Source organism: Pseudoliparis swirei, chromosome 15, assembly GCF_029220125.1.
Source record: "Pseudoliparis swirei isolate HS2019 ecotype Mariana Trench chromosome 15, NWPU_hadal_v1, whole genome shotgun sequence".
NCBI lineage: Eukaryota > Metazoa > Chordata > Actinopteri > Perciformes > Liparidae > Pseudoliparis > Pseudoliparis swirei.
The window spans coordinates 1,250,115-1,274,279 of NC_079402.1; the positions used below are offsets into that span (position 1 = coordinate 1,250,115).

Consider the following 24,165-nt stretch of genomic DNA (forward strand, 5'->3'; position numbering starts at 1 on the left):
CATCAGAGTCTGGAACACACGGGGCAAAGGCCAAAGGGCAAAGGTCAAACTAACCCTAAGACATATAGTGTTGCCCCTGATGTCACCAGGAGAGGAAGATGCCCCCATGATGATCATTTAAGAGCTTTTTGTTGTTGTTTGTGTTCCATATATATATTGTGTGTGTGTACCTCGTACAGACACACAGAAAGGACAAACAACAAAAATCTATGAAATGATCCTCATTATATTCGAGGGTATTATGGGGCATCTTCCTCTTCTGGTGACATCAGTGGCAACTTTATATTTCTGAGGGGTAGTTTGCCCCGGTGTAGTTCCAACACTGACCACATGGCGGTATGTTTCTTTTTGCTGACTGGGTTAAAAAAACAAACATCTTCAGACTTGGTGTTGCACTTCATGAAATTCTGACTCACAAAAACCGATTTTAAGGGTGTAAAATTAAAGCATACTGGGATGTGTTTTGTCCCTATAATGGGTCCAACTCGATCAACGCTGGGCACTACATTGCCCAGAATGCATCTCAATGGTATCTCTTCATTAGACCCATTTGACTCACCTGTAAGTCTGTTCATCTAGTTTATAAATGACCCTAAACCTCACGTGCTGGACTGAGGCACGTGCACTGCAGGAGGTCGTCTCCGTTCAGGAGTGGTGCAGTACGTCAGCTGGCCACCAGAGGGCGCCTGAGCACTTCTCCGCTGACTCCTCAGAGCAGTCTGCTTTACGTCATAGTTTGTGTGCTTTAGTTTAAGTGGTGTAAGACTTCAGAAGGGGGGGGGGGGTGACGTCAGTTGTTTGACACATGGAACATATTTAATTACTTATTTCCATTTTACGAGGACAAATAATTAAATTAAATATTTATTTCGTGACATACTGTAATCAGTGAGTACATTTTTATTTTATAATATTTTTAAAATGTTTTCTCAAATCCTTCATCTGTACATTAATTATTCTGTAAATATTAGCCCTGTACAATTAGAAAAGAGTCGATTCATGAAAGACTATTTGTTTAATAAAAGAAGATTAAATAAAACAGCAACCTTATTATCGGCAATAATCATCGTCACTACTAAACTGACTTTAAAGTAATGGATATATATATATATATATATACACACCTGGTGGTCTTGGGGCTCTGGGCCTGTAGAGACCTGGTGGGGGTCTCGTCCTGGTCTGGTTTCATTGCGGTTCCAGTCCACTGAGTCTGTTTTACACGTTTCCAAAAGTACTCGTCATGCCGAGTCAACAATATTTCTACTTGATCTGTCAGAGCAGCCAAGAAACACGACGTCATCCTCTGGAGTCTCGATACCACAGAAGAAGAAGCCAAACAGTGTGGAGACGACTTCTTCTCTGATCCTGTTTATAGTTCTCTGAAATGAGAGACTTTCTGTTTAAGTGGCGCTGCTGTTAACATTTAAAATAATATATACTTGAGACATATTTAAGTGGCTGTGGTGCTTTTCTGCCAGGAAATCATTGCTTGAGAATTTGCACGAATTAAATGTCATCTGTTCTCAGAGGAGAAGAATATATATGTATAAGCAGCTCGGATAACAGGTGTCATCCATTTTCTTACTACTTTTGAAGCTAACATATATATATATTTCTTTGTTTATTCCTTATGTGTATATATTTATTTATATGTACATATTTATATTTATTTATATATAAAAAAAGAGATTTATATATATACACTTTTCTAAATATATATATATATGTAAATATATAAACATTTATATATATATATATAAATTATATACATGTGTGTGTGTATATATATACACACACATATATACATAGATATATATATATAATTTGAATATATATATAAATAAATCTGTATATATTTATATATATATATATAAAAAAGTGTTTGTATGTATATATATAATGTATATATAAATAAATCTGTATATATTTAGATATATATATGTATATTTTTTTAAAGTGTATGTATGTGTATATGTGTGTGTTTATATATATATATATATTTATTTATTCCTTATATTTATTTGTTTAGTCCTTATGTGTGTGTGCAGGAGCGGCGCTAGCACATTTGGCGCTCTAGGCGAGCTTCACCCGTGGCGCCAGCGGGGGGGGGGGGGGTGCTAGTGAGAGGTGAGTGTGCTCACCTGTGCGCGCGCATCACGGCTGAGCGATGCGCGCGCCACGGAGCGGAGCAGCGCGTGCGCTCTGATCGCTCTTTTAATGAAGTATAGATATAAAAAAAACTGCCCAGCAGTTTTTTTGCGCCCCCCTCTGAATGGCGCCCTAGGCGGCCACCTATACCGCCTGTAGGAAAAACCGCCCCTGTGTGTGTGTGTATATATATATATATATGTGTGTGTGTGTATATATATATATATATATACGTGTGTGTGTGTATATATATATATATAGGGCAGTATAGTGATTCTAAGCCAGAGGTTGACGAGGTGTCCCCCTCTCAGGCATGGACGAGGGGTTATGTGTGCCCTCCAGCTGAAGGCCTCTGGTGCCCCGGCCTGTGCAGCCCGCCGGCCCGTCTGTGAGGATGTACCGCAGGAACGGGCTTTCAGACGGCACCAGCATCCACTCGCTCACGTCGGAGGTAAGAGCTTCTCTCAGGTCATATAGTGTCTATATATCTATAGAGCTGTGTCTATATCTATCAACATGACTGCAAATGTCTGGAGTACATTCTGGCTGATGATGACTTTTCTTATCCTGCCTAGCAACAAGCAGCTACCTGACCACCAGAGGCTGGAGAGGCTTCTGGTGGTCAGACGAAATGCAACGACGGCAAATATCCAAGAACAATTCGTGAAAAATAGGACCGCAGCTGAAGATCACAAGAATGTCTGTGTGAAAACTGTTTCCCAGAGCAGCAGAGCAGCTCGTCAGAGCAGCGGAGCAGCAGAGCAGCTCGTTAGAGCAGCGGGGGGTCTCCATCATTTGCTGAGTAAAGACATATTCTCACATGTGGGAGCTGGCCAGTGTTCTAATCCGTCCCACACACAACACCTGGGCTCCACGGCGCCAGCTACTCGTCGTTTGAGTTCATTGGTGTTTCACTGCAGGAAATAATCCAAAAGATACGAGTAATTCCATCCGAAGGTCAGGGAGACGCGTGTGATGGCTGAGCCGTCGAGAGGAGAGGCCTCAACGTCTGGAATTGTTCCAACGTCCAAACTAAGTTTGAGAGCTGCAGACAAACGTTGACCTTCCCATCGCTGGAGGTCAACGACCTTTTGTTCCTGCAATGGAAACAAAGAGAGCAGCTTGGACCCTTGGTTCTGTATCTATGGACCCGTCACTGTGGTCCATGTGTCCTATAGCTTGTGGACCCTTGGTTCTGTAGCTATGGACCCATCACCGGTCCTTGTGTCTTCAGGCCAGCAGCAGCTCCGACTCTCTGGACGTGTCGTGTGTGGACTACGCCAAGAGCTACGACGCCATCGTCTTCGATGTCCTGAAGGTGACGCCCGAGGAGTTCGCTGTAAGTACAAACCGGATCGGACGCAAAGCGTACCGTTGGACTTCTGACCCGGCAACGCTCTCCAATGCTCAACAAGACATTTGTAGAACTTAATCCAAGAAACTGTCTCACTTCTTGGATTCTGCAGCCTCAGACATCGTCCATCACATTGACTTCACCTTACCATTGACTTCCCCTCTCCATTGACTTCACCTCACCCTTGACTTCACCTCACCATTGACTTCCCCTCACCATTGACTTCACCTCACCATTGACTTCCCCTCTCCATTGACTTCACCTCACCATTGACTTCACCTCACCATTGACTTCACCTCACCATTGACTTCCCCTCACCATTGACTTCCCCTCACCATTGACTTCACCTCACCATTGACTTCCCCTCACCATTGACTTCCCCTCTCCATTGACTTCCCCTCTCCATTGACTTCACCTTACCATTGACTTCCCCTCACCATTGACTTCACCTCACCGTTGACTTCACCTCACCATTGACCTTCCCCTCTCCATTGACTTCCCCTCACCATTGACTTCACCTCACCGTTGACTTCACCTCTCCATTGACTTCACCTCACCGTTGACTTCACCTCTCCATTGACTTCCCCTCTCCGTTGACTTCACCTCTCCATTGACTTCACCTCACCGTTGACTTCACCTCACCATTGACCTTCCCCTCTCCATTGACTTCCCCTCTCCATTGACTTCCCCTCCCCATTGACCTCCAGCAGTTCTTCCATGTGTTCTCCACTCTTCCCCTCCTCCACAGTGAGGTAATGAGGATGTCTTCTTGTTCGTCAGAGCCAGATCACCCTGATGGACGCCCCGGTCTTCAAGGCGATACATCCAGAGGTAAGAGACGCAACTCATTCTCACAAAATACAAACTCCCCTCAGAGGCTTTACAACCTGTACACATAGACATCCCTGACCTTTGACCTTTGACCTCACATCGGATCAGGAAAAACTCCCAAACAACCCTTCACAGGGAAAAAAGGGAAGAACAGAGGTGGATCAATACATGTCATGTGACCAGATGATCAATAGATGTCATGTGACCAGATGAACAATAGATGTCATGTGACTAGATGAACAATAGATGTCATGTGACCAGATGAACAATAGATGTCATGTGACCAGATGAACAATAGATGTCATGAGACCAGATGAACAATAGATGTCATGTGACCAGATGATCAATAGATGTCATGTGACCAGATGAACAATAGATGTCATGTGACCAGATGATCAATACATGTCATGTGACCAGATGAACAATAGATGTCATGTGACCAGATGAACAATAGATGTCATGTGACTAGATGAACAATAGATGTCATGTGACCAGATGATCAATAGATGTCATGTGACCAGATGAACAATAGATGTCATGTGACTAGATGAACAATAGATGTCATGTGACCAGATGAACAATAGATGTCATGTGACCAGATGATCAATACATGTCATGTGACCAGATGATCAATAGATGTCATGTGACCAGATGATCAATAGATGTCATGTGACCAGATGAACAATAGATGTCATGTGACCAGATGAACAATAGATGTCATGTGACCAGATGAACAATAGATGTCATGTGACCAGATGAACAATAGATGTCATGTGACCAGATGATCAATAGATGTCATGTGACCAGATGAACAATAGATGTCATGTGACCAGATGAACAATAGATGTCATGTGACCAGATGAACAATAGATGTCATGTGACCAGATGAACAATAGATGTCATGTGACCAGATGAACAATAGATGTCATGTGACCAGATGAACAATAGATGTCATGTGACTAGATGAACAATAGATGTCATGTGACCAGATGAACAATAGATGTCACGTGACCAGATGATCAATAGATGTCATGTGACCAGATGAACAATAGATGTCATGTGACCAGATAAACAATATATGTCATGTGACCAGGTGAACAATAGATGTCATGTGACCAGATGAACAATAGATGTCATGTGACCAGATGATCAATAGATGTCATGTGACCAGATGAACAATAGATGTCACGTGACCAGATGATCAATAGATGTCATGTGACCAGATGAACAATAGATGTCATGTGACCAGATAAACAATATATGTCATGTGACCAGGTGAACAATAGATGTCATGTGACCAGATGAACAATAGATGTCACGTGACCAGATGATCAATATATGTCATGTGACCAGATGAACAATAGATGTCATGAGACCAGATGAACAATAGATGTCATGTGACCAGATGAACAATAGATGTCATGTGACCAGATGAACAATAGATGTCATGTGACCAGATGAACAATAGATGTCATGTGACCAGGTGAACAATAGATGTCATGTGACCAGGTGATCAATAGATGTCATGTGACCAGATGAACAATAGATGTCATGTGACCAGATGAACAATAGATGCCATGTGACCAGGTGAACAATAGATGTCATGTGACTAGGTGAACAATAGATGCCATGTGACCAGATGAACAATATATGTCATGTGACCAGGGTGAACAATAGATGCCATGTGACCAGATGAACAATAGATGTCATGTGACCAGATGAACAATAGATGCCATGTGACCAGATGAACAATAGATGTCATGTGACCAGGTGAACAATAGATGTCATGTGACCAGGTGATCAATAGATGTCTTGTGACCAGATGAACAATAGATGTCATGTGACTAGGTGAACAATAGATGCCATGTGACCAGATGAACAATATATGTCATGTGACCAGGGTGAACAATAGATGCCATGTGACTAGGTGAACAATAGATGTCATGTGACCAGGTGAACAATAGATGTCATGTGACCAGATGAACAATAGATGTCATGTGACCAGGTGAACAATAGATGTCATGTGACTAGGTGAACAATAGATGTCATGTGACCAGATGAACAATAGATGTCATGTGACCAGGTGAACAATAGATGTCATGTGACTAGGTGAACAATAGATGTCATGTGACCAGATGAACAATATATGTCATGTGACCAGGGTGAACAATAGATGCCATGTGACCAGATGAACAATAGATGTCATGTGACCAGAAGGAATAATTACAGTAACAACACATTCAATGAGTCTGCCAGAGTGTATAATAGTTGGTAGTCGTCATGGACCAAGCTCCAGACCTCCATGACCCATCAGATGGAGGTAGAGGAGGAGTGGGCGGGGCATAGTTGGTAGTAGGCGGATGGACTGGTGATCCCCATCTTTAGGTCTTCACCCTGATTGGTCCAGTTCTTGGTTTATGATGCAATACCCCTCCAAGCCGACATCACTCCTCACCCTGTTCCCTGTTTACAACCTTTAAGATCTCGTGATGATGGATGAAAGGCGATTCAGATTTCCCGTCCTCTCGTTCCTCTGCTTATGCTGTGTTGTTGTTGTTGTTTCACGTTCCTGAAGTCGGTGACGTGATGTTCTGATTGGCAGGAGCTGACCAGCTGTGGCTGGAACGGGAAGGAGAAGCACCGCCTGTCCCCCAATGTGGTCGCCTTCACACGCAGGTTCAACCAGGTACGTCTGCGCTAGCTACGGGCTACGAGCTACGGGCTCCAAACTACGAGCTACAGGCTACGAGCTACATGCTACGGGCTACGAACTACGAGCTACAAACTAAGAACTACGGGCTACGAACTACGAGCTACAGGCTACGAGCTACGGGCTACAAACTAAGAACTACAGGCTACGAGCTACGGGCTACAAACTACGAGCTACAAACTAAGAACTACAGGCTACGAGCTACAAACTACGAGCTACAGGCTAAGAACTACGGGCTACAAACTAAGAACTACAGGCTACGAGCTACGGGCTACAAACTACGAGCTACAAACTAAGAACTACAGGCTACGGGCTACAAACTAAGAACTACAGGCTACGGGCTACAAACTACGAGCTACAGGCTAAGAACTATGGGCTACAAACTAAGAACTACAGGCTACAAACTACGGGCTACGAGCTTTTTATTTTCAACACGTCCAAAACTTTATTGAAGCTCTTGAACCCGGAAGGTTTTATTTGTCCTCTCGTGATGTTTTGTGGTCGTCCGTCCTGGAGAACTCGTGTCTCATGAATGCCGGGCGGCGAGAGTTCTCTTTGGACTCGAGCGTGATCAGATTTAGATTTGGGAGGTCAAAGGTCACCGTGACCTCACATCAGACACACATTGTTGTGAGCCTGATATCCAATTCATTTTATTTTGTAGAGCCCATTTTCACAAATTACAAATTTGCCTCGGAGGGCTTTACAATCTGTACACATAGACATCCCTGACCTTTGACCTCACATCGGATCAGGAACAACTCCCAAGAAATAGAAAAAACCCTTTCGGGGAAAAAAAAGGGAAGAACCCTTCATGATGGAACGGAGGAGGATCCCTCTGCAGGATGGTCAGGCGCAACATGTCGGTAACGTCAGGACAGACATCCACCAGGTCAAAGGTCACGTGACGTTTTGTGCTGATGAGGATGATTTCACACGCGTTGACGTCACTCGGCTGCTGGCTGTAACTGTTGTTTCCAGGTGAGCTTCTGGCTGGTGAGGGAGATCCTCACGGCCCACACGCTGAAGACCAGAGCCCAGATCCTGAGCCACTTCGTCAAGATAGCAAAGGTGAGTTTGAAAATATCACCTGTAAATGATTCTGAAGCCACTGAAGCCAGAGGACAGGAAGACGTCTGTGGGATCGTCTTCATCCCACGTGGAAACGTCCCTGAAGCCAACAGCTGCTGGAGTGTTTGAGTTCCCCTCTTTTACTTCAGCGTCAGTTTCTTGTGAAGCAATTTAAACAAAAAAAAGCCTCAATTGCCTGAAGCTGCAGCGTGAGGAGCTGCCCAGGTAGCTGGTGACCCCTCGTGACCCCTCGCCGGTGGAGGGGGAAGCAGACGCTGATTACAGGAACAACAAGGAGCTCCGAGCAGAGAACGACAGCAGAGGCCGCTCGACCCCGAGGTCGGCGTGCGGGATGGAAACCCGGAGCGTGACGGCGTGTTCTTGGCTCTGCCTCGGCACCGGGTCCGGTCCGGACGCCTCGGAGCAGGAGGTCTGGTGATCGAGCTGATTGGCTCCCATGGCGGCGCTGTGTTTCCAGGCGGTTGTCGAGCAGCTTTGGGCAATCTGTTATAAATATGTCCCAATAATAATGAGTGTGATGAAGAGGAGGATGACCTGCAGCGCAGTGAGGTCAACAGCGCCACAGGCTGAGCAGCCTGAGGGGGGGGTGTGTGTGTGTGTGTGTGTGTGCGTCATCACATGTATACTTTCAGTAGTTTCTGAAAACCAGCCGCTCAGTGTATTTTTAGTGTATTTGTATATAAATAAAGTGTGTGTATATATATATATATATACACGTACAATTTACATTTTATTTATATGAATAGATATGTAAAATGTGTGTGTGTATATTTATTTTATATATATATATGACAATTGTGTGTGTGTGTGTGTGTATATATATATATATACACACACACACACACAAAGATATATATGTGTGTGTATATATGTATATAGTATTATTGTAGCTAACTACAGGGTCATTTTAAAGTGCCAGCTGTCCCTGAACGCCTCTTGTGTCCGTCGTGTTCTTCGTGTCGTTGGTAGAAACTCTTCGAGCTGAACAACCTCCACTCGGTGGTGTCGGTGGTGTCGGCGCTGCAGAGCGCCCCCATCTTCAGACTCAGCAAGACCTGGGCGGTGAGGAACCACCACGACACCACACCCTCCACCCGCTGTCATCTACACTGAAACATTGTGTGTGTGTGTGTGTGTGTGTGTGTAGCTGATCAGTCGGAAGGACAAGGCCACGTTTGAGAAGCTCAACTATCTGACCTCCAAGGAGGCGAACTACACCTGCATGAGGGAATACATCCGCTCCCTGAAGATGGTGCCCTGCATCCCGTACTTCGGTGAGTCCTCCGCCTGTGGACGGTGGTGGAGCTCCTGTGAGGCGGCGGGGAGGACGTGGCAGCTCTTGATTGGTTGGGAGGCTCTACTGGGCTCACTGGTGGTCCACCATGAAGACATGATGAAGTCTGACTATGAATGTTATGCTTCATACACTAATGGAGAACACCGTGTCCATCAGAGGGTTGTTATGGGTGTTAATATTACTTTAAAAGCTAGCGGCTCCCTCCCGAGCGGCGGGTTGGTCACGCGTCTCGGCTCCCTCGCCGTCATTGGTTCAGACGTACGTCGACGCCTTCCTGCTCGTCTTCGAGGTTTTTGGTTTTCTGGCTGGTTGAAATGACATCACCGGAGATGAGTTGTGCAACGTTTATTAAATGTTTGATAAGATACAGACTATAACAAAATAATCTTAATGAGACCGCATATATATACACAGAATACCTGGTAAATACTGTCGTGACTGATGTGTGCACGGACCAGGACACCTCTGGTGGGTCGAGGTACTGCAGCTGCTTAAACAGAATGGTATTTATATCTTTGTAAATCTTGTCGTTTACAGTCAAAACACTTCTTAAATTCCTCTGTCAAGAGATGTGGGGGCAGGTCTTTACATGTTTACATGTCATTTGGCTGCTTACATTCATACACCGTAGACACAACCGCGGGGAGCAGTTCAGGGTCAAGTGTCTTGCTCAAGGACACATCGATTCGGGCGGGGATAAGAACCGCCGATCCTCTGATTGGAAGAGTGACCGGCAGTCGCCCAGGGCTTGTTATTTTGGCACTGGTGACGTACAGTGGCAGTGATGGTTCAAGAAGTACAGAGCTGGAGTCAGGCGGTGGTTAGCCTAGCTTAGCATAAAGGGGGAAACCGCTAGCTGGCCTCTAACCAAAGGAAAAGAAAATACCTCCCATCGCCTCTAGGGCTACAGACTAATGGGGTAGCCAGGAACAACGAAGAAGAAGAAGCCAGATAATGGATGAGCTCTAGAGGTGTTGGTGGGTGTATTTTTTACTTTTACTTTGGAGAGAATCATGCTAGCTGCTTCCCCCTGTGTCCAGACTTTATGCTAAGCTATGATCATTTGAAACATGGATATCTCACCGAGTATAACAACGTTAAAGTCGTGGCTCAAAATATCTTCAGGACATTTGTAATGTGCCTTTAATGGTGGATCAGGATGCAGCAAGAAGATCCTCCAAGGGAGCGTCCTGCTCCGGTGCTGGAAATACTAACTTCACCTCGCACTTTGAAGAACTCTGGTGCATTCTGGTCCCTTCAGTTCATGCAGAGTGGACTCCGTGGTACAAGTAGCTGTAGAGTCCAGTCATGCTGGACTTCATACTCTTCTCACCCGTGTTTTAAACTATTGTCAAATCCAAATGTACAGCAATCTTTCCTAAAAAGTGTCATCAAAATAAATAACCAGATTTATTTCCTGTAGAATTGATTCCAATATATATATATTATACAGAGATAATATAGAACCTTTGTAATACATTGGAAGTACCAGCCATCAATATACCTGAAAAATTAATCAAAATAAAGATTTCAGGAGACCAGCGTGGGTCCTTGTGGAGGTTGAAGATACGTTGAGAGTAGAGGGCGCCCAACAGGAGTTGTGCTTGTATTGATATGTATCAGGATCCCTGTGACGTCCAGTAAAGCCTGTCCCGGGTTAATGGACGGTGTTTTCATTGGGCCTTATCATCATGGTCACTTTCTTCAGAGAATAAGCTCCTCCCCTGAACTCGGCCCAGTAGACCCCGTCCTGGTACCGGCTGCGGTAGTGCCCGCCGCGGTACCACACGCCGTTCAGGTTGCAGTGAGCGCAGGCGTTGTACCACCACCCTCCCTTCTGGTAGTGGGCGCAGTTACCTGCAGACGCAAGGAAGCAAATCAGAAGAAGGTGAGGTACCTGCAGAATTGGCTTTTTGGTCCGTCTTCATCCGGTCTGTAAGGATAAAGCTCTCGGCACGCTGCCACCTGCCTCCCGCCTGCTCTGCGGTTGAGTGCATCGATCTGTAGCTGCCGTTTAGACCGTATGGAATCAGACGGCAACGTGTGAAAGCCCACCGGCGGTCCCGAATGCCTTCTCTAGCGCCGCACGCCACTCACCCGTGTAGACGTCGTGGTCCCGGTCCAGGGTGGTGAACTGCTTCCCGTTGTGCCAGGTGAGGGAGTCCCCGGCGCTGCCGTGGTATCGGCCCACGCGCAGCCGGTAGAAGTCGGCCTCGGACTCCACGCGGAAGCTGGCGTACTCCGCGAAGGTCTTGCGTCCGGTCCAGTCCTCCAGAGACACCAGCAGCTTGTACGTGCCCTGGTTGGTCAGCCAGTAGACGTTCTCCAGGCCCAACCAGTACTCGCCGTCAATGTTTCCGAACCCTTGCTGTGGGGGAGGAAGAAAACTGAATTGCTCGGTATGACGGTTCCAAACACATGGTTTACCGCTGACGAGAAAGAAGACGTCTCCCCTCCCCTCGGACCGAGCCGAGGCCTTCCAACAACAAACCGCCCATGTTTTCCAAGCATCTGCGAAAGGCTGGCACGATGCTGGAGTGAGAGAGCGGCGGGTCATGTTTAAGATCCTCTCCACCGGAGCGCAGTGTGTCTGAATCACAGTTTTCAGTTACATCACACATGGGTTCAATCAGCAGGGAGTCCCCGCCAAATGTGAGCGTGCAATTGGCTGTCAGTGCCTTGTTGACTCGGGGAGGGCAGGTTGGGGATGATTGGTTTGGGGGACAATGTGGAAGTTTGCCTCCGTACGTTGGTCTTACATTTAAAGAATTGAGAAGGGTATCCGTGTTGGGATGTCCTCCCTTGAGGCCACAGCGTGGTAATCATTGGCACCTCGGGGTTCACCCTGAGCACCAGTGGTGACGTGATGTTGGGTACCCAGCGGTAGTAACGCAGCCTGGTTGTGAAGGCCTTGGATCGCTGCACAGGCTGCAACAATGAGAGCGTGTGGACTCACAGATTGGATGTCGTTGGGTTGTCCTTACGTCCAAATCGATTCTACTCTGGTTTACTCTGGCATTCATACTGCTTTTATTCATACTATACATGTAATACTGATAGGGCTGCGCGGTGGTGTCGTGGCACTTTAGGGGTCCGGGTTCGGACACCGGTCTGGCGGTCCTTCTGTGAGGAGTTTGCACGCCGGGTTGATTAGACTCTAAATTGACCGAAAGGTGTGTTTGTGAGCGTGAATGGTTAAGAGCCCTGTGATGGACTGGAGACCTGTCTTAGTGAACCCTGTCCAGGTGAACCCTGTCTTGGTGAACCCTGTCTTAGTGAACCCTGTCCTGGTGACCCCTGTCCAGGTGAACCCTGTCCAGGTGAACCCTGTCCTGGTGACCCCTGTCCAGGTGAACCCTGTCCTGGTGACCCCTGTCCTGGTGAACCCTGTCCAGGTGAACCCTGTCCTGGTGACCGCTGTCCAGGTGAACCCTGTCTTGGTGGACCCTGTCCTGGTGACCCCTGTCCAGGTGAACCCTGTCCAGGTGAACCCTGTCTTGGTGAACCCTGTCTTGGTGAACCCTGTCTTGGTGAACCCTGTCTTGGTGAACCCTGTCCAGGTGACCCCTGTCCAGGTGAACCCTGTCCAGGTGAACCCTGTCTTGGTGAACCCTGTCTTGGTGAACCCTGTCTTGGTGAACCCTGTCTTGGTGAACCCTGTCTTGGTGAACCCTGTCTTGGTGAACCCTGTCCAGGTGAACCCTGTCCAGGTGAACCCTGTCCAGGTGAACCCTGTCTTGGTGAACCCTGTCTTGGTGAACCCTGTCTTGGTGAACCCTGTCTTGGTGAACCCTGTCTTGGTGAACCCTGTCTTGGTGAACCCTGTCCTGGTGAACCCTGTCCTGGTGAACCCTGTCCTGGTGAACCCTGTCCTGGTGAACCCTGTCTTGGTGAACCCTGTCCTGGTGAACCCTGTCCTGGTGAACCCTGTCCAGGTGAACCCTGTCCTGGTGAACCCTGTCCAGGTGAACCCTGTCTTGGTGAACCCTGTCTTAGTGAACCCTGTCCTGGTGAACCCTGTCCTGGTGAACCCTGTCTTGGTGAACCCTGTCTTGGTGAACCCTGTCTTGGTGAACCCTGTCTTGGTGAACCCTGTCTTGGTGAACCCTGTCTTGGTGAACCCTGTCTTGGTGAACCCTGTCTTGGTGAACCCTGTCTTGGTGAACCCTGTCCAGGTGAACCCTGTCTTGGTGAACCCTGTCTTGGTGAACCCTGTCCTGGTGAACCCTGTCTTGGTGAACCCTGTCCTGGTGAACCCTGTCCTGGTGAACCCTGTCCTGGTGAACCCTGTCCTGGTGAACCCTGTCCTGGTGAACCCTGTCTTGGTGAACCCTGTCCAGGTGAACCCTGTCCAGGTGAACCCTGTCTTGGTGAACCCTGTCCAGGTGAACCCTGTCTTGGTGAACCCTGTCTTGGTGAACCCTGTCCTGGTGAACCCTGTCCTGGTGAACCCTGTCCAGGTGAACCCTGTCTTGGTGAACCCTGTCCTGGTGAACCCTGTCTTGGTGAACCCTGTCCAGGTGAACCCTGTCCTGGTGAACCCTGTCTTGGTGAACCCTGTCCAGGTGAACCCTGTCTTGGTGAACCCTGTCCAGGTGAACCCTGTCTTGGTGAACCCTGTCCTGGTGAACCCTGTCCTGGTGAACCCTGTCCTGGTGAACCCTGTCCTGGTGAACCCTGTCTTGGTGAACCCTGTCCTGGTGAACCCTGTCCAGGTGAACCCTGTCCAGGTGAACCCTGTCCAGGTGAAACCTGTCCAGGTGAACCCTGTCCTGGTGAACCCTGTCCAGGTGAACCCTGTCCAGGTGAACCCTGTCTTGGTGAACCCTGTCCTGGTGAACCCTGTCCTGGTGAACCCTGTCCTGGTGAACCCTGTCCTGGTGAACCCTGTCTTGGTGAACCCTGTCTTGGTGAACCCTGTCTTGGTGAACCCTGTCCAGGTGAACCCTGTCTTGGTGAACCCTGTCCAGGTGAACCCTGTCCTGGTGAACCCTGTCCAGGTGAACCCTGTCCAGGTGAACCCTGTCTTGGTGAACCCTGTCTTGGTGAACCCTGTCCAGGTGAACCCTGTCTTGGTGAACCCTGTCCTGGTGAACCCTGTCCAGGTGAACCCTGTCCAGGTGAACCCTGTCCTGGTGAACCCTGTCTTGGTGAACCCTGTCTTGGTGAACCCTGTCCTGGTGAACCCTGTCCTGGTGAACCCTGTCCAGGTGAACCCTGTCCAGGTGAACCCTGTCTTGGTGAACCCTGTCCTGGTGAACCCTGTCCTGGTGACCCCTGTCTTGGTGAACCCTGTCCTGGTGAACCCTGTCTTGGTGAACCCTGTCTTGGTGTACCCTGTCTTGGTGAACCCTGTCCAGGTGAACCCTGTCTTGGTGAACCCTGTCTTGGTGAACCCTGTCTTGGTGAACCCTGTCTTGGTGAACCCTGTCTTGGTGAACCCTGTCTTGGTGAACCCTGTCCTGGTGAACCCTGTCCAGGTGAACCCTGTCCTATGGATCCCCATGGTGAAGAGCTCAGGTCCTTGTTACCTTGTAGGTCTCCCAGTTCCTAAAGAAGTTCACGGCGCCGTCCTGACGTCTCTGGATGACGGTCCAGCCGCCGGGGTCGTGTGTCTGGTCGCACCAGACCTGCATGAGCTGGTTTCCGCGGTCTGGTTTCAGGAGGTACATCCCGTTGGTGCTGTACCCAGCCTCCAGAGCCTCCAGGCAGTCTTTGAAAGGACCTGCAGGGGAGACGGCACGATCCACAAAGGCTAGTACCCGACAGGGCAACATCCTAAGGAGTCGAACACGTGGTCAACGAGTCACTGCGCACCGCGTCCTGTGAGGATGACGAATGCTTTCCAGGGTCTGAAGCTGGCGGCTGTGAATATGACGGTGAGCCACCACAGAGGAACTCCTGTGGAGAGCCTTTAAACCGCTGCTCACCCTTTAAAGGGACCGGGGTTCACCAGACCACATTCAGTCTGTGATGGTTTTATAGATATTAGTTGAACTGGAAAAAGTCCAGAACTCTGGCTACTCATCAGTTTGTGTTATTTGTTAATCATTCAGGTGTTACATGTGGTGTTGTTAGCACTGGTGTGAGGGTTCTGGAGTTCTGGAGGGGTCTCCAGCCCACAGTCCAAACTCATGCAGGGTAACTGGAGATCAAGACCCTCACAATGAGGCCGGTGGTCTTTATGGTCTAATATGATGTCACTATTCTGACTAAAGGTTAACAGCCACTCATGAATCCACAATCTGACGTGTGCTCGACCAATAGCATCGTTACAATCGCCGGTGTGGGAGGAGCCACGTTATTTTTTAAGCCCGCCCACCTTCTAGTTTTTTATTTAAATCCCTCTGGAGGACACGTCGCTCTAACTTTTGTTTCCCTTCCACTACTTTTATCTCGGCGAAGCTTTTACCCAAACAGAGTGTCAGTGTTCCCCCAAAAGGTCAAGGGTCATGCAGAGAGGTCACGGGTCACCAGAGGGAACTCGAGTCCACAGCTCTGCAGTCATTGAGGGGAAACATGTGGCCCGTGTGTCCTCAGAGGGACGACGTAAAGGCGTCTACTCACCGGAGGGCTCGCCGGTGAAGCCTCCCGTCACACTCGGCGCCGTGGCCACGGGAAGCGGCGGCGCTTTGGCGTTCTGGTCGTTCTGGATCTCGTTGTACATGTGGCTGTTGGCGTGGCGCCGGCCGGTGGGCGGGTGGAAGGGTCTGTAGCCTCCGGGGGACAACGGGGGCATCTGCACCGGAGGCTGAGGGAGGCTCGCCGGGGGCGGCGGGCGGGCGGGGCGGCTCCGGTCCGCCGCCGCGCCGTACGGGGCTCCTCCCCCTCCCGGCCGGCAGCGCTCCTCCAGCTGCAGCAGCAGGGCGCTCTGCTTGGCGGCGACGGCCGCCAGGTGCTGGTACTTGTGGTCCAGGTCCCGGTAGCGCGAGGCCAGCCGGCCCGTCTCCTGCGTGTGGCTGAGCACGCGGCTCTCCAGCCGCGACGCCTCCAGCGCGGCGTCCCGCTTGCGGATGATCTCGTGCAGCAGCTGCGTGTAGAGCTGCGTCACCCGAGCGTTCGTGTTGCGGCTCTCTTTGCGCAGCAGCTTGACCTCGTTGACCACGCCGCCGTCCAGCTCCACCGCCCGCTGCAGCGCCTCCAGCCGCCGCCGCTGCTCCTGCAGCTCGCCGTGCAGCAGCGCCAGCTCCTGCTTGTTGACCCGGTTCTCCAGCAGAGCGTTGACGCAGATGGCCCCGCCGGTCCTCTGCTGGGGGACGATGAAGGTGTACGAGCATCGGGCCGACGGGGGCCTCTGCGGCGCGTAGAGGAACTCCCTCTCCAGGAGGTCGTCGCTGGCCTCCATCTCCTGGCCCGAGGCGCCGGGTCCAGAGACCCACAGGAGGAGCAGGACCAGCGCAGGGGGAACCATCGTCCTCTCTGGAAGAGATTATCAGTCTTATTCTCTGGCTTCAGTGAGACCGAACATCTGGGACCGCATCCACATTCAGCATCTCATGGTGATTGTAGCTCATTGATGATGATTACATGGAATGTGCTGCAGCATCTGATTGGCTGTTGGCCAACAGTAATTACCCATAAACACTGGAGAAGACGACTGTGCAGCCGATGGACGCAGACGGAACCGCAGACATGGGAGAGACGGATCATCACCGTTGATGAAGACGATGAAGATGTTTCATGCGTAAAGACGGACAAGCGGACCGGCCCATGAGGCGCTGCGCCGCCGGCAGGAGGCGGGGCCACTGATGACGTCACGCGAGGCTTGGGAGTCAGTTCCATTTTATTTTTAAAGTCATGTCAAACGGTTCCTTCATTTAGCGTGAAATGAACCGACGTCAGTCCCGCTTTCTTCCATTTAATAATAACAATAATAACAATAACAATAACAGCGCCGTCGCCCCGGTCTTGATGGAAGATGTCTGGCGTGTTCTTTGCCTCCTCTCTGGATGCTCGTAAATGACCCGCTGTGTCGTGAGGATGACTCTCTCGGGGGGGTCAGAGCATCGGAATGTGACACCAACACAAAGAGGGGCTGTTGCTCCGTTTCTACCAAACAGACACCAACAGCGTCCTGGCTGCCCGAGGACGCCAGCCTGTGGCTCTGACGCGCCGCTCTGTCAGACGTGTCACGTCCCTGATCGTCACGCGGCGTTAGTATTGATTGGCGATCGGCCTCGTGTCTCTGGAGCTTCTCCGATGAACGATCTGCTCTGACGAGTTGTTCTGTGTCGTGAAACCACACCTGGATGAGGAGAGGACCGTTCTTATTATAGTGACATTAAATATGGAGTTCTGGAGTGAAAGTAGAGCGATTAGTCGATCAAGTGTAGAAACCATGGCAACCACTGAATCCCATTGACTTCTTTCTCTTTCTCTGTTGTACACCTGGATGTTCTGGTTCTGGACTGTTGGTCCAAAACAAGAAGACGGTTGATATTTAATCTAAATATTCATCTTTACTCTGACGGACATTTGTTCAATATTCATCTTACAGTCGATCTTATTGATCAGTATACCTGCTCATGTTGGTCACCTGGCTGTTCACGACCTCGCCGTGTCGCATGAAGCCCCGTATTGTTCCCATTAGCTTTAGCCTCCTGCTCCTGAGGTGTGAAGCTCCCTGAGCCAGGTGTGTGTGCCGTGTGCATAAAGAGAGCGTGTTGTTTCCATGGCGATGCATGCTGCTGACGCTGTGATGACGTGATGGAGACGCCAGCTGTGGACCGACGTTGGTTTCCATTTGGTTTTCCTCCTGTAAACCTGCATGTCGCTCGTATATAAATACATGACCTCACACCGCTGGAGCTTCTGGATCCTCAACCAATGAAATGATGCGACTCATAGATTAAGAAGATCTGAGTATCCTACTTCTTTTTCCACAAAACTTGTTGAATGGCATCATGTGATTGGTTACCTCCCCCCCATCACACACACACACACACACACACACCCAGAGGCACTGAGCAGGAGGGCAATCACACATTTTGACTTCTTGATGTAATTTGCTTCTAATGATGGTTTTTAATATGGGGACAAATGCTTGAATTTCTGTTTTGTTTGTCTTGTTTTTGCTTGTTTTTTTTAAAGAAATAGATAGATATAGATATATAGATATATATATATATCTTCAAGACAACATTACATCTTCTAAATAGATTTAGTCAACAGAACCACTAAGTCGGGTCTTTGGAGCAGCACCGTGGGCTCAGGGTGTGTGAGTGTGTGTGTGTGTGTGTGTGTGTGAGTGTGTAAGTCGTGTATCATTAGAACCGGACTAGGAAGCCACAGCGCAGCAACTTCCTGTTTGTTGGGAGCTGACGGCAAATTAATCTCACGACACAGTGAGGGGAAAATAACACGCTCTTAATTTATGTGTCCGCCTGAAAACAGATGCTAATCGACTTGCTCACACACACACAACCACAGCCACACGCACACACACAACCACACACACACAACCACACACACACATGCACACACACACAACCACACACACACACACACACAACCACACACAGAACAAACGCAGCTCTCTGTGTTGGACGTCACCGTCGCTCAGCGGCAACCAAAGTGATGAATGAATTAGTCACACATGCGTCACCACACACACACGCTCACACACACGCTCGCTCACACACACGCTCACACACACGCTCACACACACACACACGCTCACACACACTCTCTCACGCCCTGCTGGCGCGCCTCCCTCTCTCACATGGTCACCCAGCAGGTTGCTAGGTGACCATCTCTCCTCCTCCAGCTGCTGAATGAAGTTAAATATTCAGCGAGCCTGACAGCCACACACGACACGCTCTGGGAGCGGGCACTATCACGCTCTATCGGGCTCTACACTCTATCGGCTCATCATGTCTCTATCACGCTCACACACCTATCACAGTCTCTATCACGCTCATCATGTCTGTCGGGCTCTCACACACTCACATCATGCTCACGGGCTCTATCATGTCTCTATCATGTCACACGGGGCTCTACATGCTCTATCATCTCTCATCGGGGCTCTATCATGGCTCTATCGGGGCTCTATCATGTCTCTATCAGTCTCTATCATGCTCTATCATGTCTCATCAGCTCTATCATGTCTCTATCGGGCTCTATCATGTCTCTATCGGGCTCTATCATGGCTCTATCGGGGCTCTATCATGTCTCTATCATGTCCTCTATCATGTCTCTCTATCGGCTCTATCATGTCTCTATCATGTCTCTATCGGGCTCTATCATGTCTCTATCATGTCTCTATCATGGCTCTATCATGTCTCTATCATGTCTCTATCGGGCTCTATCATGTCTCTATCATGTCTCTATCGGGCTCTATCATGTCTCTATCATGTCTCATCGCTCTATCATGTCTCTATCATGGCTCTATCGGGGCTCTATCATGTCTCTATCGGGGCTCTATCATGTCTCTATCATGTCTCTATCGGGGCTCTATCATGTCTCTATCATGTCTCTATCGGGGCTCTATCATGTCTCTATCATGTCTCTATCGGGCTCTATCATGTCTCTATCATGTCTCTATCGGGCTCTCCCATCATGTCTCTATCATGTCTCTATCGGGCTCTATCATGTCTCTATCATGTCTCTATCGGGCTCTATCATGTCTCTATCATGTCTCTATCGGGGCTCTATCATGTCTCTATCATGTCTCTATCGGGGCTCTATCATGTCTCTATCATGTCTCTATCGGGGCTCTATCATGTCTCTATCGGGGCTCTATCATGTCTCTATCATGTCTCTATCGGGGCTCTATCATGTCTCTATCATGTCTCTATCGGGGCTCTATCATGTCTCTATCATGTCTCTATCGGGGCTCTATCATGTCTCTATCATGTCTCTATCGGGGCTCTATCATGTCTCTATCATGTCTCTATCGGGGCTCTATCATGTCTGTCGGGGCTCTATCATGTCTCTATCATGTCTCTATCGGGGCTCTATCATGTCTCTATCGGGGCTCTATCATGTCTCTATCATGTCTCTATCGGGGCTCTATCATGTCTCTATCGGGGCTCTATCATGTCTCTATCATGTCTCTATCGGGGCTCTATCATGTCTCTATCATGTCTCTATCATGTCTATCGGGGCTCTATCATGTCTCTATCATGTCTCTATCGGGGCTCTATCATGTCTATCATGTCTCTATCGGGGCTCTATCATGTCTCTATCGGGGCTCTATCATGTCTCTATCGGGGCTCTATCATGTCTCTATCGGGGCTCTATCATGTCTCTATCGGGGCTCTATCATGTCTCTATTGTAGCTCTATCGGGGCTCTATCATGTCTCTATCGGGGCTCTATCATGTCTATCATGTCTCTATCGTAGCTCTATCATGTCTCTATCGTAGCTCTATTGTGGCTCTATCATGTCTATCGGGGCTCTATCATGTCTCTATCGGGGCTCTATCATGTCTATCGGGGCTCTATCATGTCTCTATCGGGGCTCTATCATGTCTATTGTGGCTCTATCATGTCTATCATGTCTCTATCGGGGCTCTATCATGTCTCTATCATGTCTCTATCGTAGCTCTATCATGTCTCTATCGGGGCTCTATCATGTCTATCGTAGCTCTATTGTGGCTCTATCATGTCTCTATTGTGGCTCTATCATGTCTCTATTGTGGCTATCATGTCTCTGTCATGTCTCTATCGTAGCTCTATTGTGGCTCTATCATGTCTCTGTCATGTCTCTATCGGGGCTCTATCATGTCTCTATCATGTCTCTATCATGTCTCTATCGGGGCTCTATCATGTCCATATCGTAGCTCTATTGTGGCTCTATCATGTCTCTATCGTAGCTCTATTGTGGCTCTATCATGTCTCTATTGTGGCTCTATCATGTCTCTATCATGTCTCTATCGTAGCTCTATTGTGGCTCTATCATGTCTCTATCATGTCTCTATCGGGGCTCTATCATGTCTATCATGTCTATCATGTCTCTATCATGTCTCTATCATGTCTCTATCGGGGCTCTATCATGTCTCTATCATGTCTCTATCATGTCTATCATGTCTCTATCGGGGCTCTATCATGTCTCTATCATGTCTCTATCGGGGCTCTATCATGTCTCTATCATGTCTCTATCGGGGCTCTATCATGTCTCTATCATGTCTCTATCGGGGCTCTATCATGTCTCTATCATGTCTCTATCGGGGCTCTATCATGTCTCTATCGGGGCTCTATCATGTCTCTATCATGTCTCTATCGGGGCTCTATCATGTCTCTATCGGGGCTCTATCATGTCTATCATGTCTCTATCGGGGCTCTATCATGTCTATCATGTCTCTATCGGGGCTCTATCATGTCTCTATCGGGGCTCTATCATGTCTATCATGTCTCTATCGGGGCTCTATCATGTCTATCATGTCTCTATCGGGGCTCTATCATGTCTCCATCGGGGCTCTATCATGTCTATCATGTCTCTATCGGGGCTCTATCGTGTCTCTATCGTAGCTCTATCGGGGCTCTATCATGTCTCTATCATGTCTATCATGTCTCTATCGTAGCTCTATCGTGTCTCTATCGTAGCTCTATCGTGGCATGATTACATGAAGAAGATGAAGAAGATGAACTTCTCTTCACATCACCAACAAAAAATAATGATTTAGAGTAAACTACCGAGGTCACGGAGGTCCAGGAACACCAGACGTCCTGCTGAACGTCTGTGGGCCGCACACACACACACACACACAGTACACAGTACACACACACGCACACACACACACACACACACACACACACACACAGTACACACACACACACACACACACACACACACACACACACACACAGTACACACACACACACACACAGTACACACACACACACACACACACACACACACACACACACACAGTACACACACACACAGTACACACACACACACACAGTACACACACACACAGTACACACACACACAGTACACACACACACACAGTACACACACACAGTACACACACACACACACAGTACACACACACACAGTACACACACCCCCCCCGTGCAGAGGGCCTCTGTGGGTTCAGTGTCAGGTAACCGCTCCACTCACCTCCTCTTGTGTCCTTCAGCTCCTTCTCTAGTCTCTCCTCATTTCCTCTCCTCCGTCAGAGAAGGTTCCTCATGACGGTCCCGTCACCTGCTGAATGTTCCGTGTGAGGAGGTGAGGCGGTGAGGAGGTGAGGAGGTGAAGCGGTGAGGAGGTGAAGCGGTGAGGAGAGGAGGAGAGGAGGAGAGGAGAGGAGGAGAGGAGGAGAGGAGGAGAGGAGGTGAGGAGGAGGTGAGGAGGAGAGGAGAGGAGGAGAGGAGGAGAGGAGGAGAGGAGGAGAGGAGGCGAGGAGGTGAGGAGGTGAAGCGGTGAGGAGGTGAGGAGGTAAGGAGGTGAGGAGGTGAGGAGGAGAGGAGGAGAGGAGGAGATGAGGAGGTGAGGAGGTGAGGCGGCGAGGAGGTGTTTAAAGAGTCCAGTCAGACGTCTCTGCAGCTCGGTTCATCTCCTGTTCCTCCGTTAGAATCTGTCTCTTCCTTCCGGGGACTCGACTTCTCCTTCTTCTTCTTCTTCTTCTTCTTCTTCTTCCTCCTCTCCTTCTTGCATTACAAGTGAGATGCTGCTTTCTTTTTCTTTTCTTTCTTTTTTCTCGAAGTAATTAAGTGGTGACCCAGGGCGACGCCCCCTTTCCCCTCCCCTTGGCAACGGGGAGAGCGTGGAGGACTCAGACGGAGGCTACCAGCCCCCCCCCCACCCCCCCTCCCAGCCTCAAGCACCACCTGCATCTCCCTCCTCTCTTTCCACTGCCCCCAGCTGGTCTCGTCCGTGGAGGACCGGCTGAGGTCACCGGTCTGCAGCATGTGGGTCGTACCATGTTGCTCCCTGAGGAGAGGGAGGCGTGACGTCTCCTGTTTGTACAGCACGGGCCAGAGGAGGACTGTAGTGTCTCAACATCGACAAATATGACGGTTGATGTCGTTTATAAGACAAGGATTATGTATCGGGGTTACCCAGCATCCTCTCTGGGTTACCCAGCAGCCCCTCTGTTCATGAAGGAAGTCAACTGTCCCCACACCGGAAGCTTTTTGTGAATAAAATGCTCCTCCAGACAAGTTTCTACCTGCCTGTGCACTTTATGGTATATTTCTGCACTTTATCGTATACTTGTGCACTTTATGGTATATTTCTGCACTTTATGGTATATTTCTGCACTTTATCGTATACTTGTGCACTTTATCGTACATTTCTGCACTTTATCGTGTACTTGTGCACTTTATCGTACATTTCTGCACTTTATCGTATACTTTGTGCACTTTATCGTACATTTCTGCACTTTATCGTATACTTGTGCACTTTATTGTAAACATATTTGTAAATAACATTTTAAGTGCCGATTCTAACACGTACATGTCGGTGCTTGATAGTGTTCCGTCTGTCGCTGAGCATCTCGTATCCAAACCAAATGTGTCCCAGGCCGGCGGCGTCCGGCAGCCGCTGCCGACCTCGACTCCAGGACGTCCGCGTGGCGTTGGCCGCCATCGGCTCGTGTTCCTTCTCCGCGTTCCATCCCGTTTGCAATGTTCAACATCTGGTTGGATGAATTTTAACGACCACGTCGCTCCGTATCTTTTATTCCTCCTGTCGGATGTATTCCAACCCGCCGAGGATCATCCTCGTGTTCCGGGATCGCTCGCCAGCTACGGGGCCTTGGAGGATGCTCACGCACGAGGATCC

The 24,165-nt window shown here is 49.0% G+C and overlaps 2 protein-coding genes across 4 annotated transcripts in view; one reads left to right on the forward strand and one right to left on the reverse strand.

The window, feature by feature from the left end:
• Positions 1–24,165, forward strand: part of LOC130205057 (ras-specific guanine nucleotide-releasing factor RalGPS1-like) — a 49,516-nt gene that overhangs the window by 2,300 nt on the left and 23,051 nt on the right. For all 3 annotated transcript variants that reach the window (XM_056432169.1, XM_056432170.1, XM_056432168.1), the window contains exons 3-9: positions 2,460–2,599; positions 3,383–3,487; positions 4,283–4,333; positions 6,936–7,019; positions 8,025–8,114; positions 9,105–9,197; positions 9,283–9,409. In XM_056432169.1, coding sequence (XP_056288144.1) covers positions 2,543–2,599; positions 3,383–3,487; positions 4,283–4,333; positions 6,936–7,019; positions 8,025–8,114; positions 9,105–9,197; positions 9,283–9,409 — 607 coding nt within the window. In that variant the 5' untranslated portion in view covers positions 2,460–2,542. The remainder of the gene's footprint in view (positions 1–2,459; positions 2,600–3,382; positions 3,488–4,282; positions 4,334–6,935; positions 7,020–8,024; positions 8,115–9,104; positions 9,198–9,282; positions 9,410–24,165) is intronic.
• On the reverse strand, positions 9,763–22,708 carry LOC130205060 (angiopoietin-related protein 2-like). Its single transcript, XM_056432172.1, has 5 exons — positions 22,498–22,708; positions 16,000–16,851; positions 14,964–15,157; positions 11,530–11,800; positions 9,763–11,289 (listed from the first exon to the last, which is right to left on the reverse strand). The coding sequence occupies exons 2-5, from the start codon at positions 16,841–16,843 to the stop codon at positions 11,090–11,092; spliced, it is 1,509 nt and encodes a 502-aa protein (XP_056288147.1). The 5' UTR covers positions 16,844–16,851; positions 22,498–22,708; the 3' UTR covers positions 9,763–11,089.

Coding starts and splice junctions, on each gene's coding strand:
- LOC130205060 (XM_056432172.1), bottom strand. CDS start 16,843: ATGGTTCCCCCTGCGCTGGTCCTGCTCCTCCTGTGGGTCTCTGGACCC. Junction 15,158..15,999: donor CTTCACCGGCGAGCCCTCCG/GTGAGTAGACGC, acceptor TCTCCCCTGCAG/GTCCTTTCAAAGACTGCCTG. Junction 11,801..14,963: donor GGAACTGGGAGACCTACAAG/GTAACAAGGACC, acceptor CCTCCCCCACAG/CAAGGGTTCGGAAACATTGA.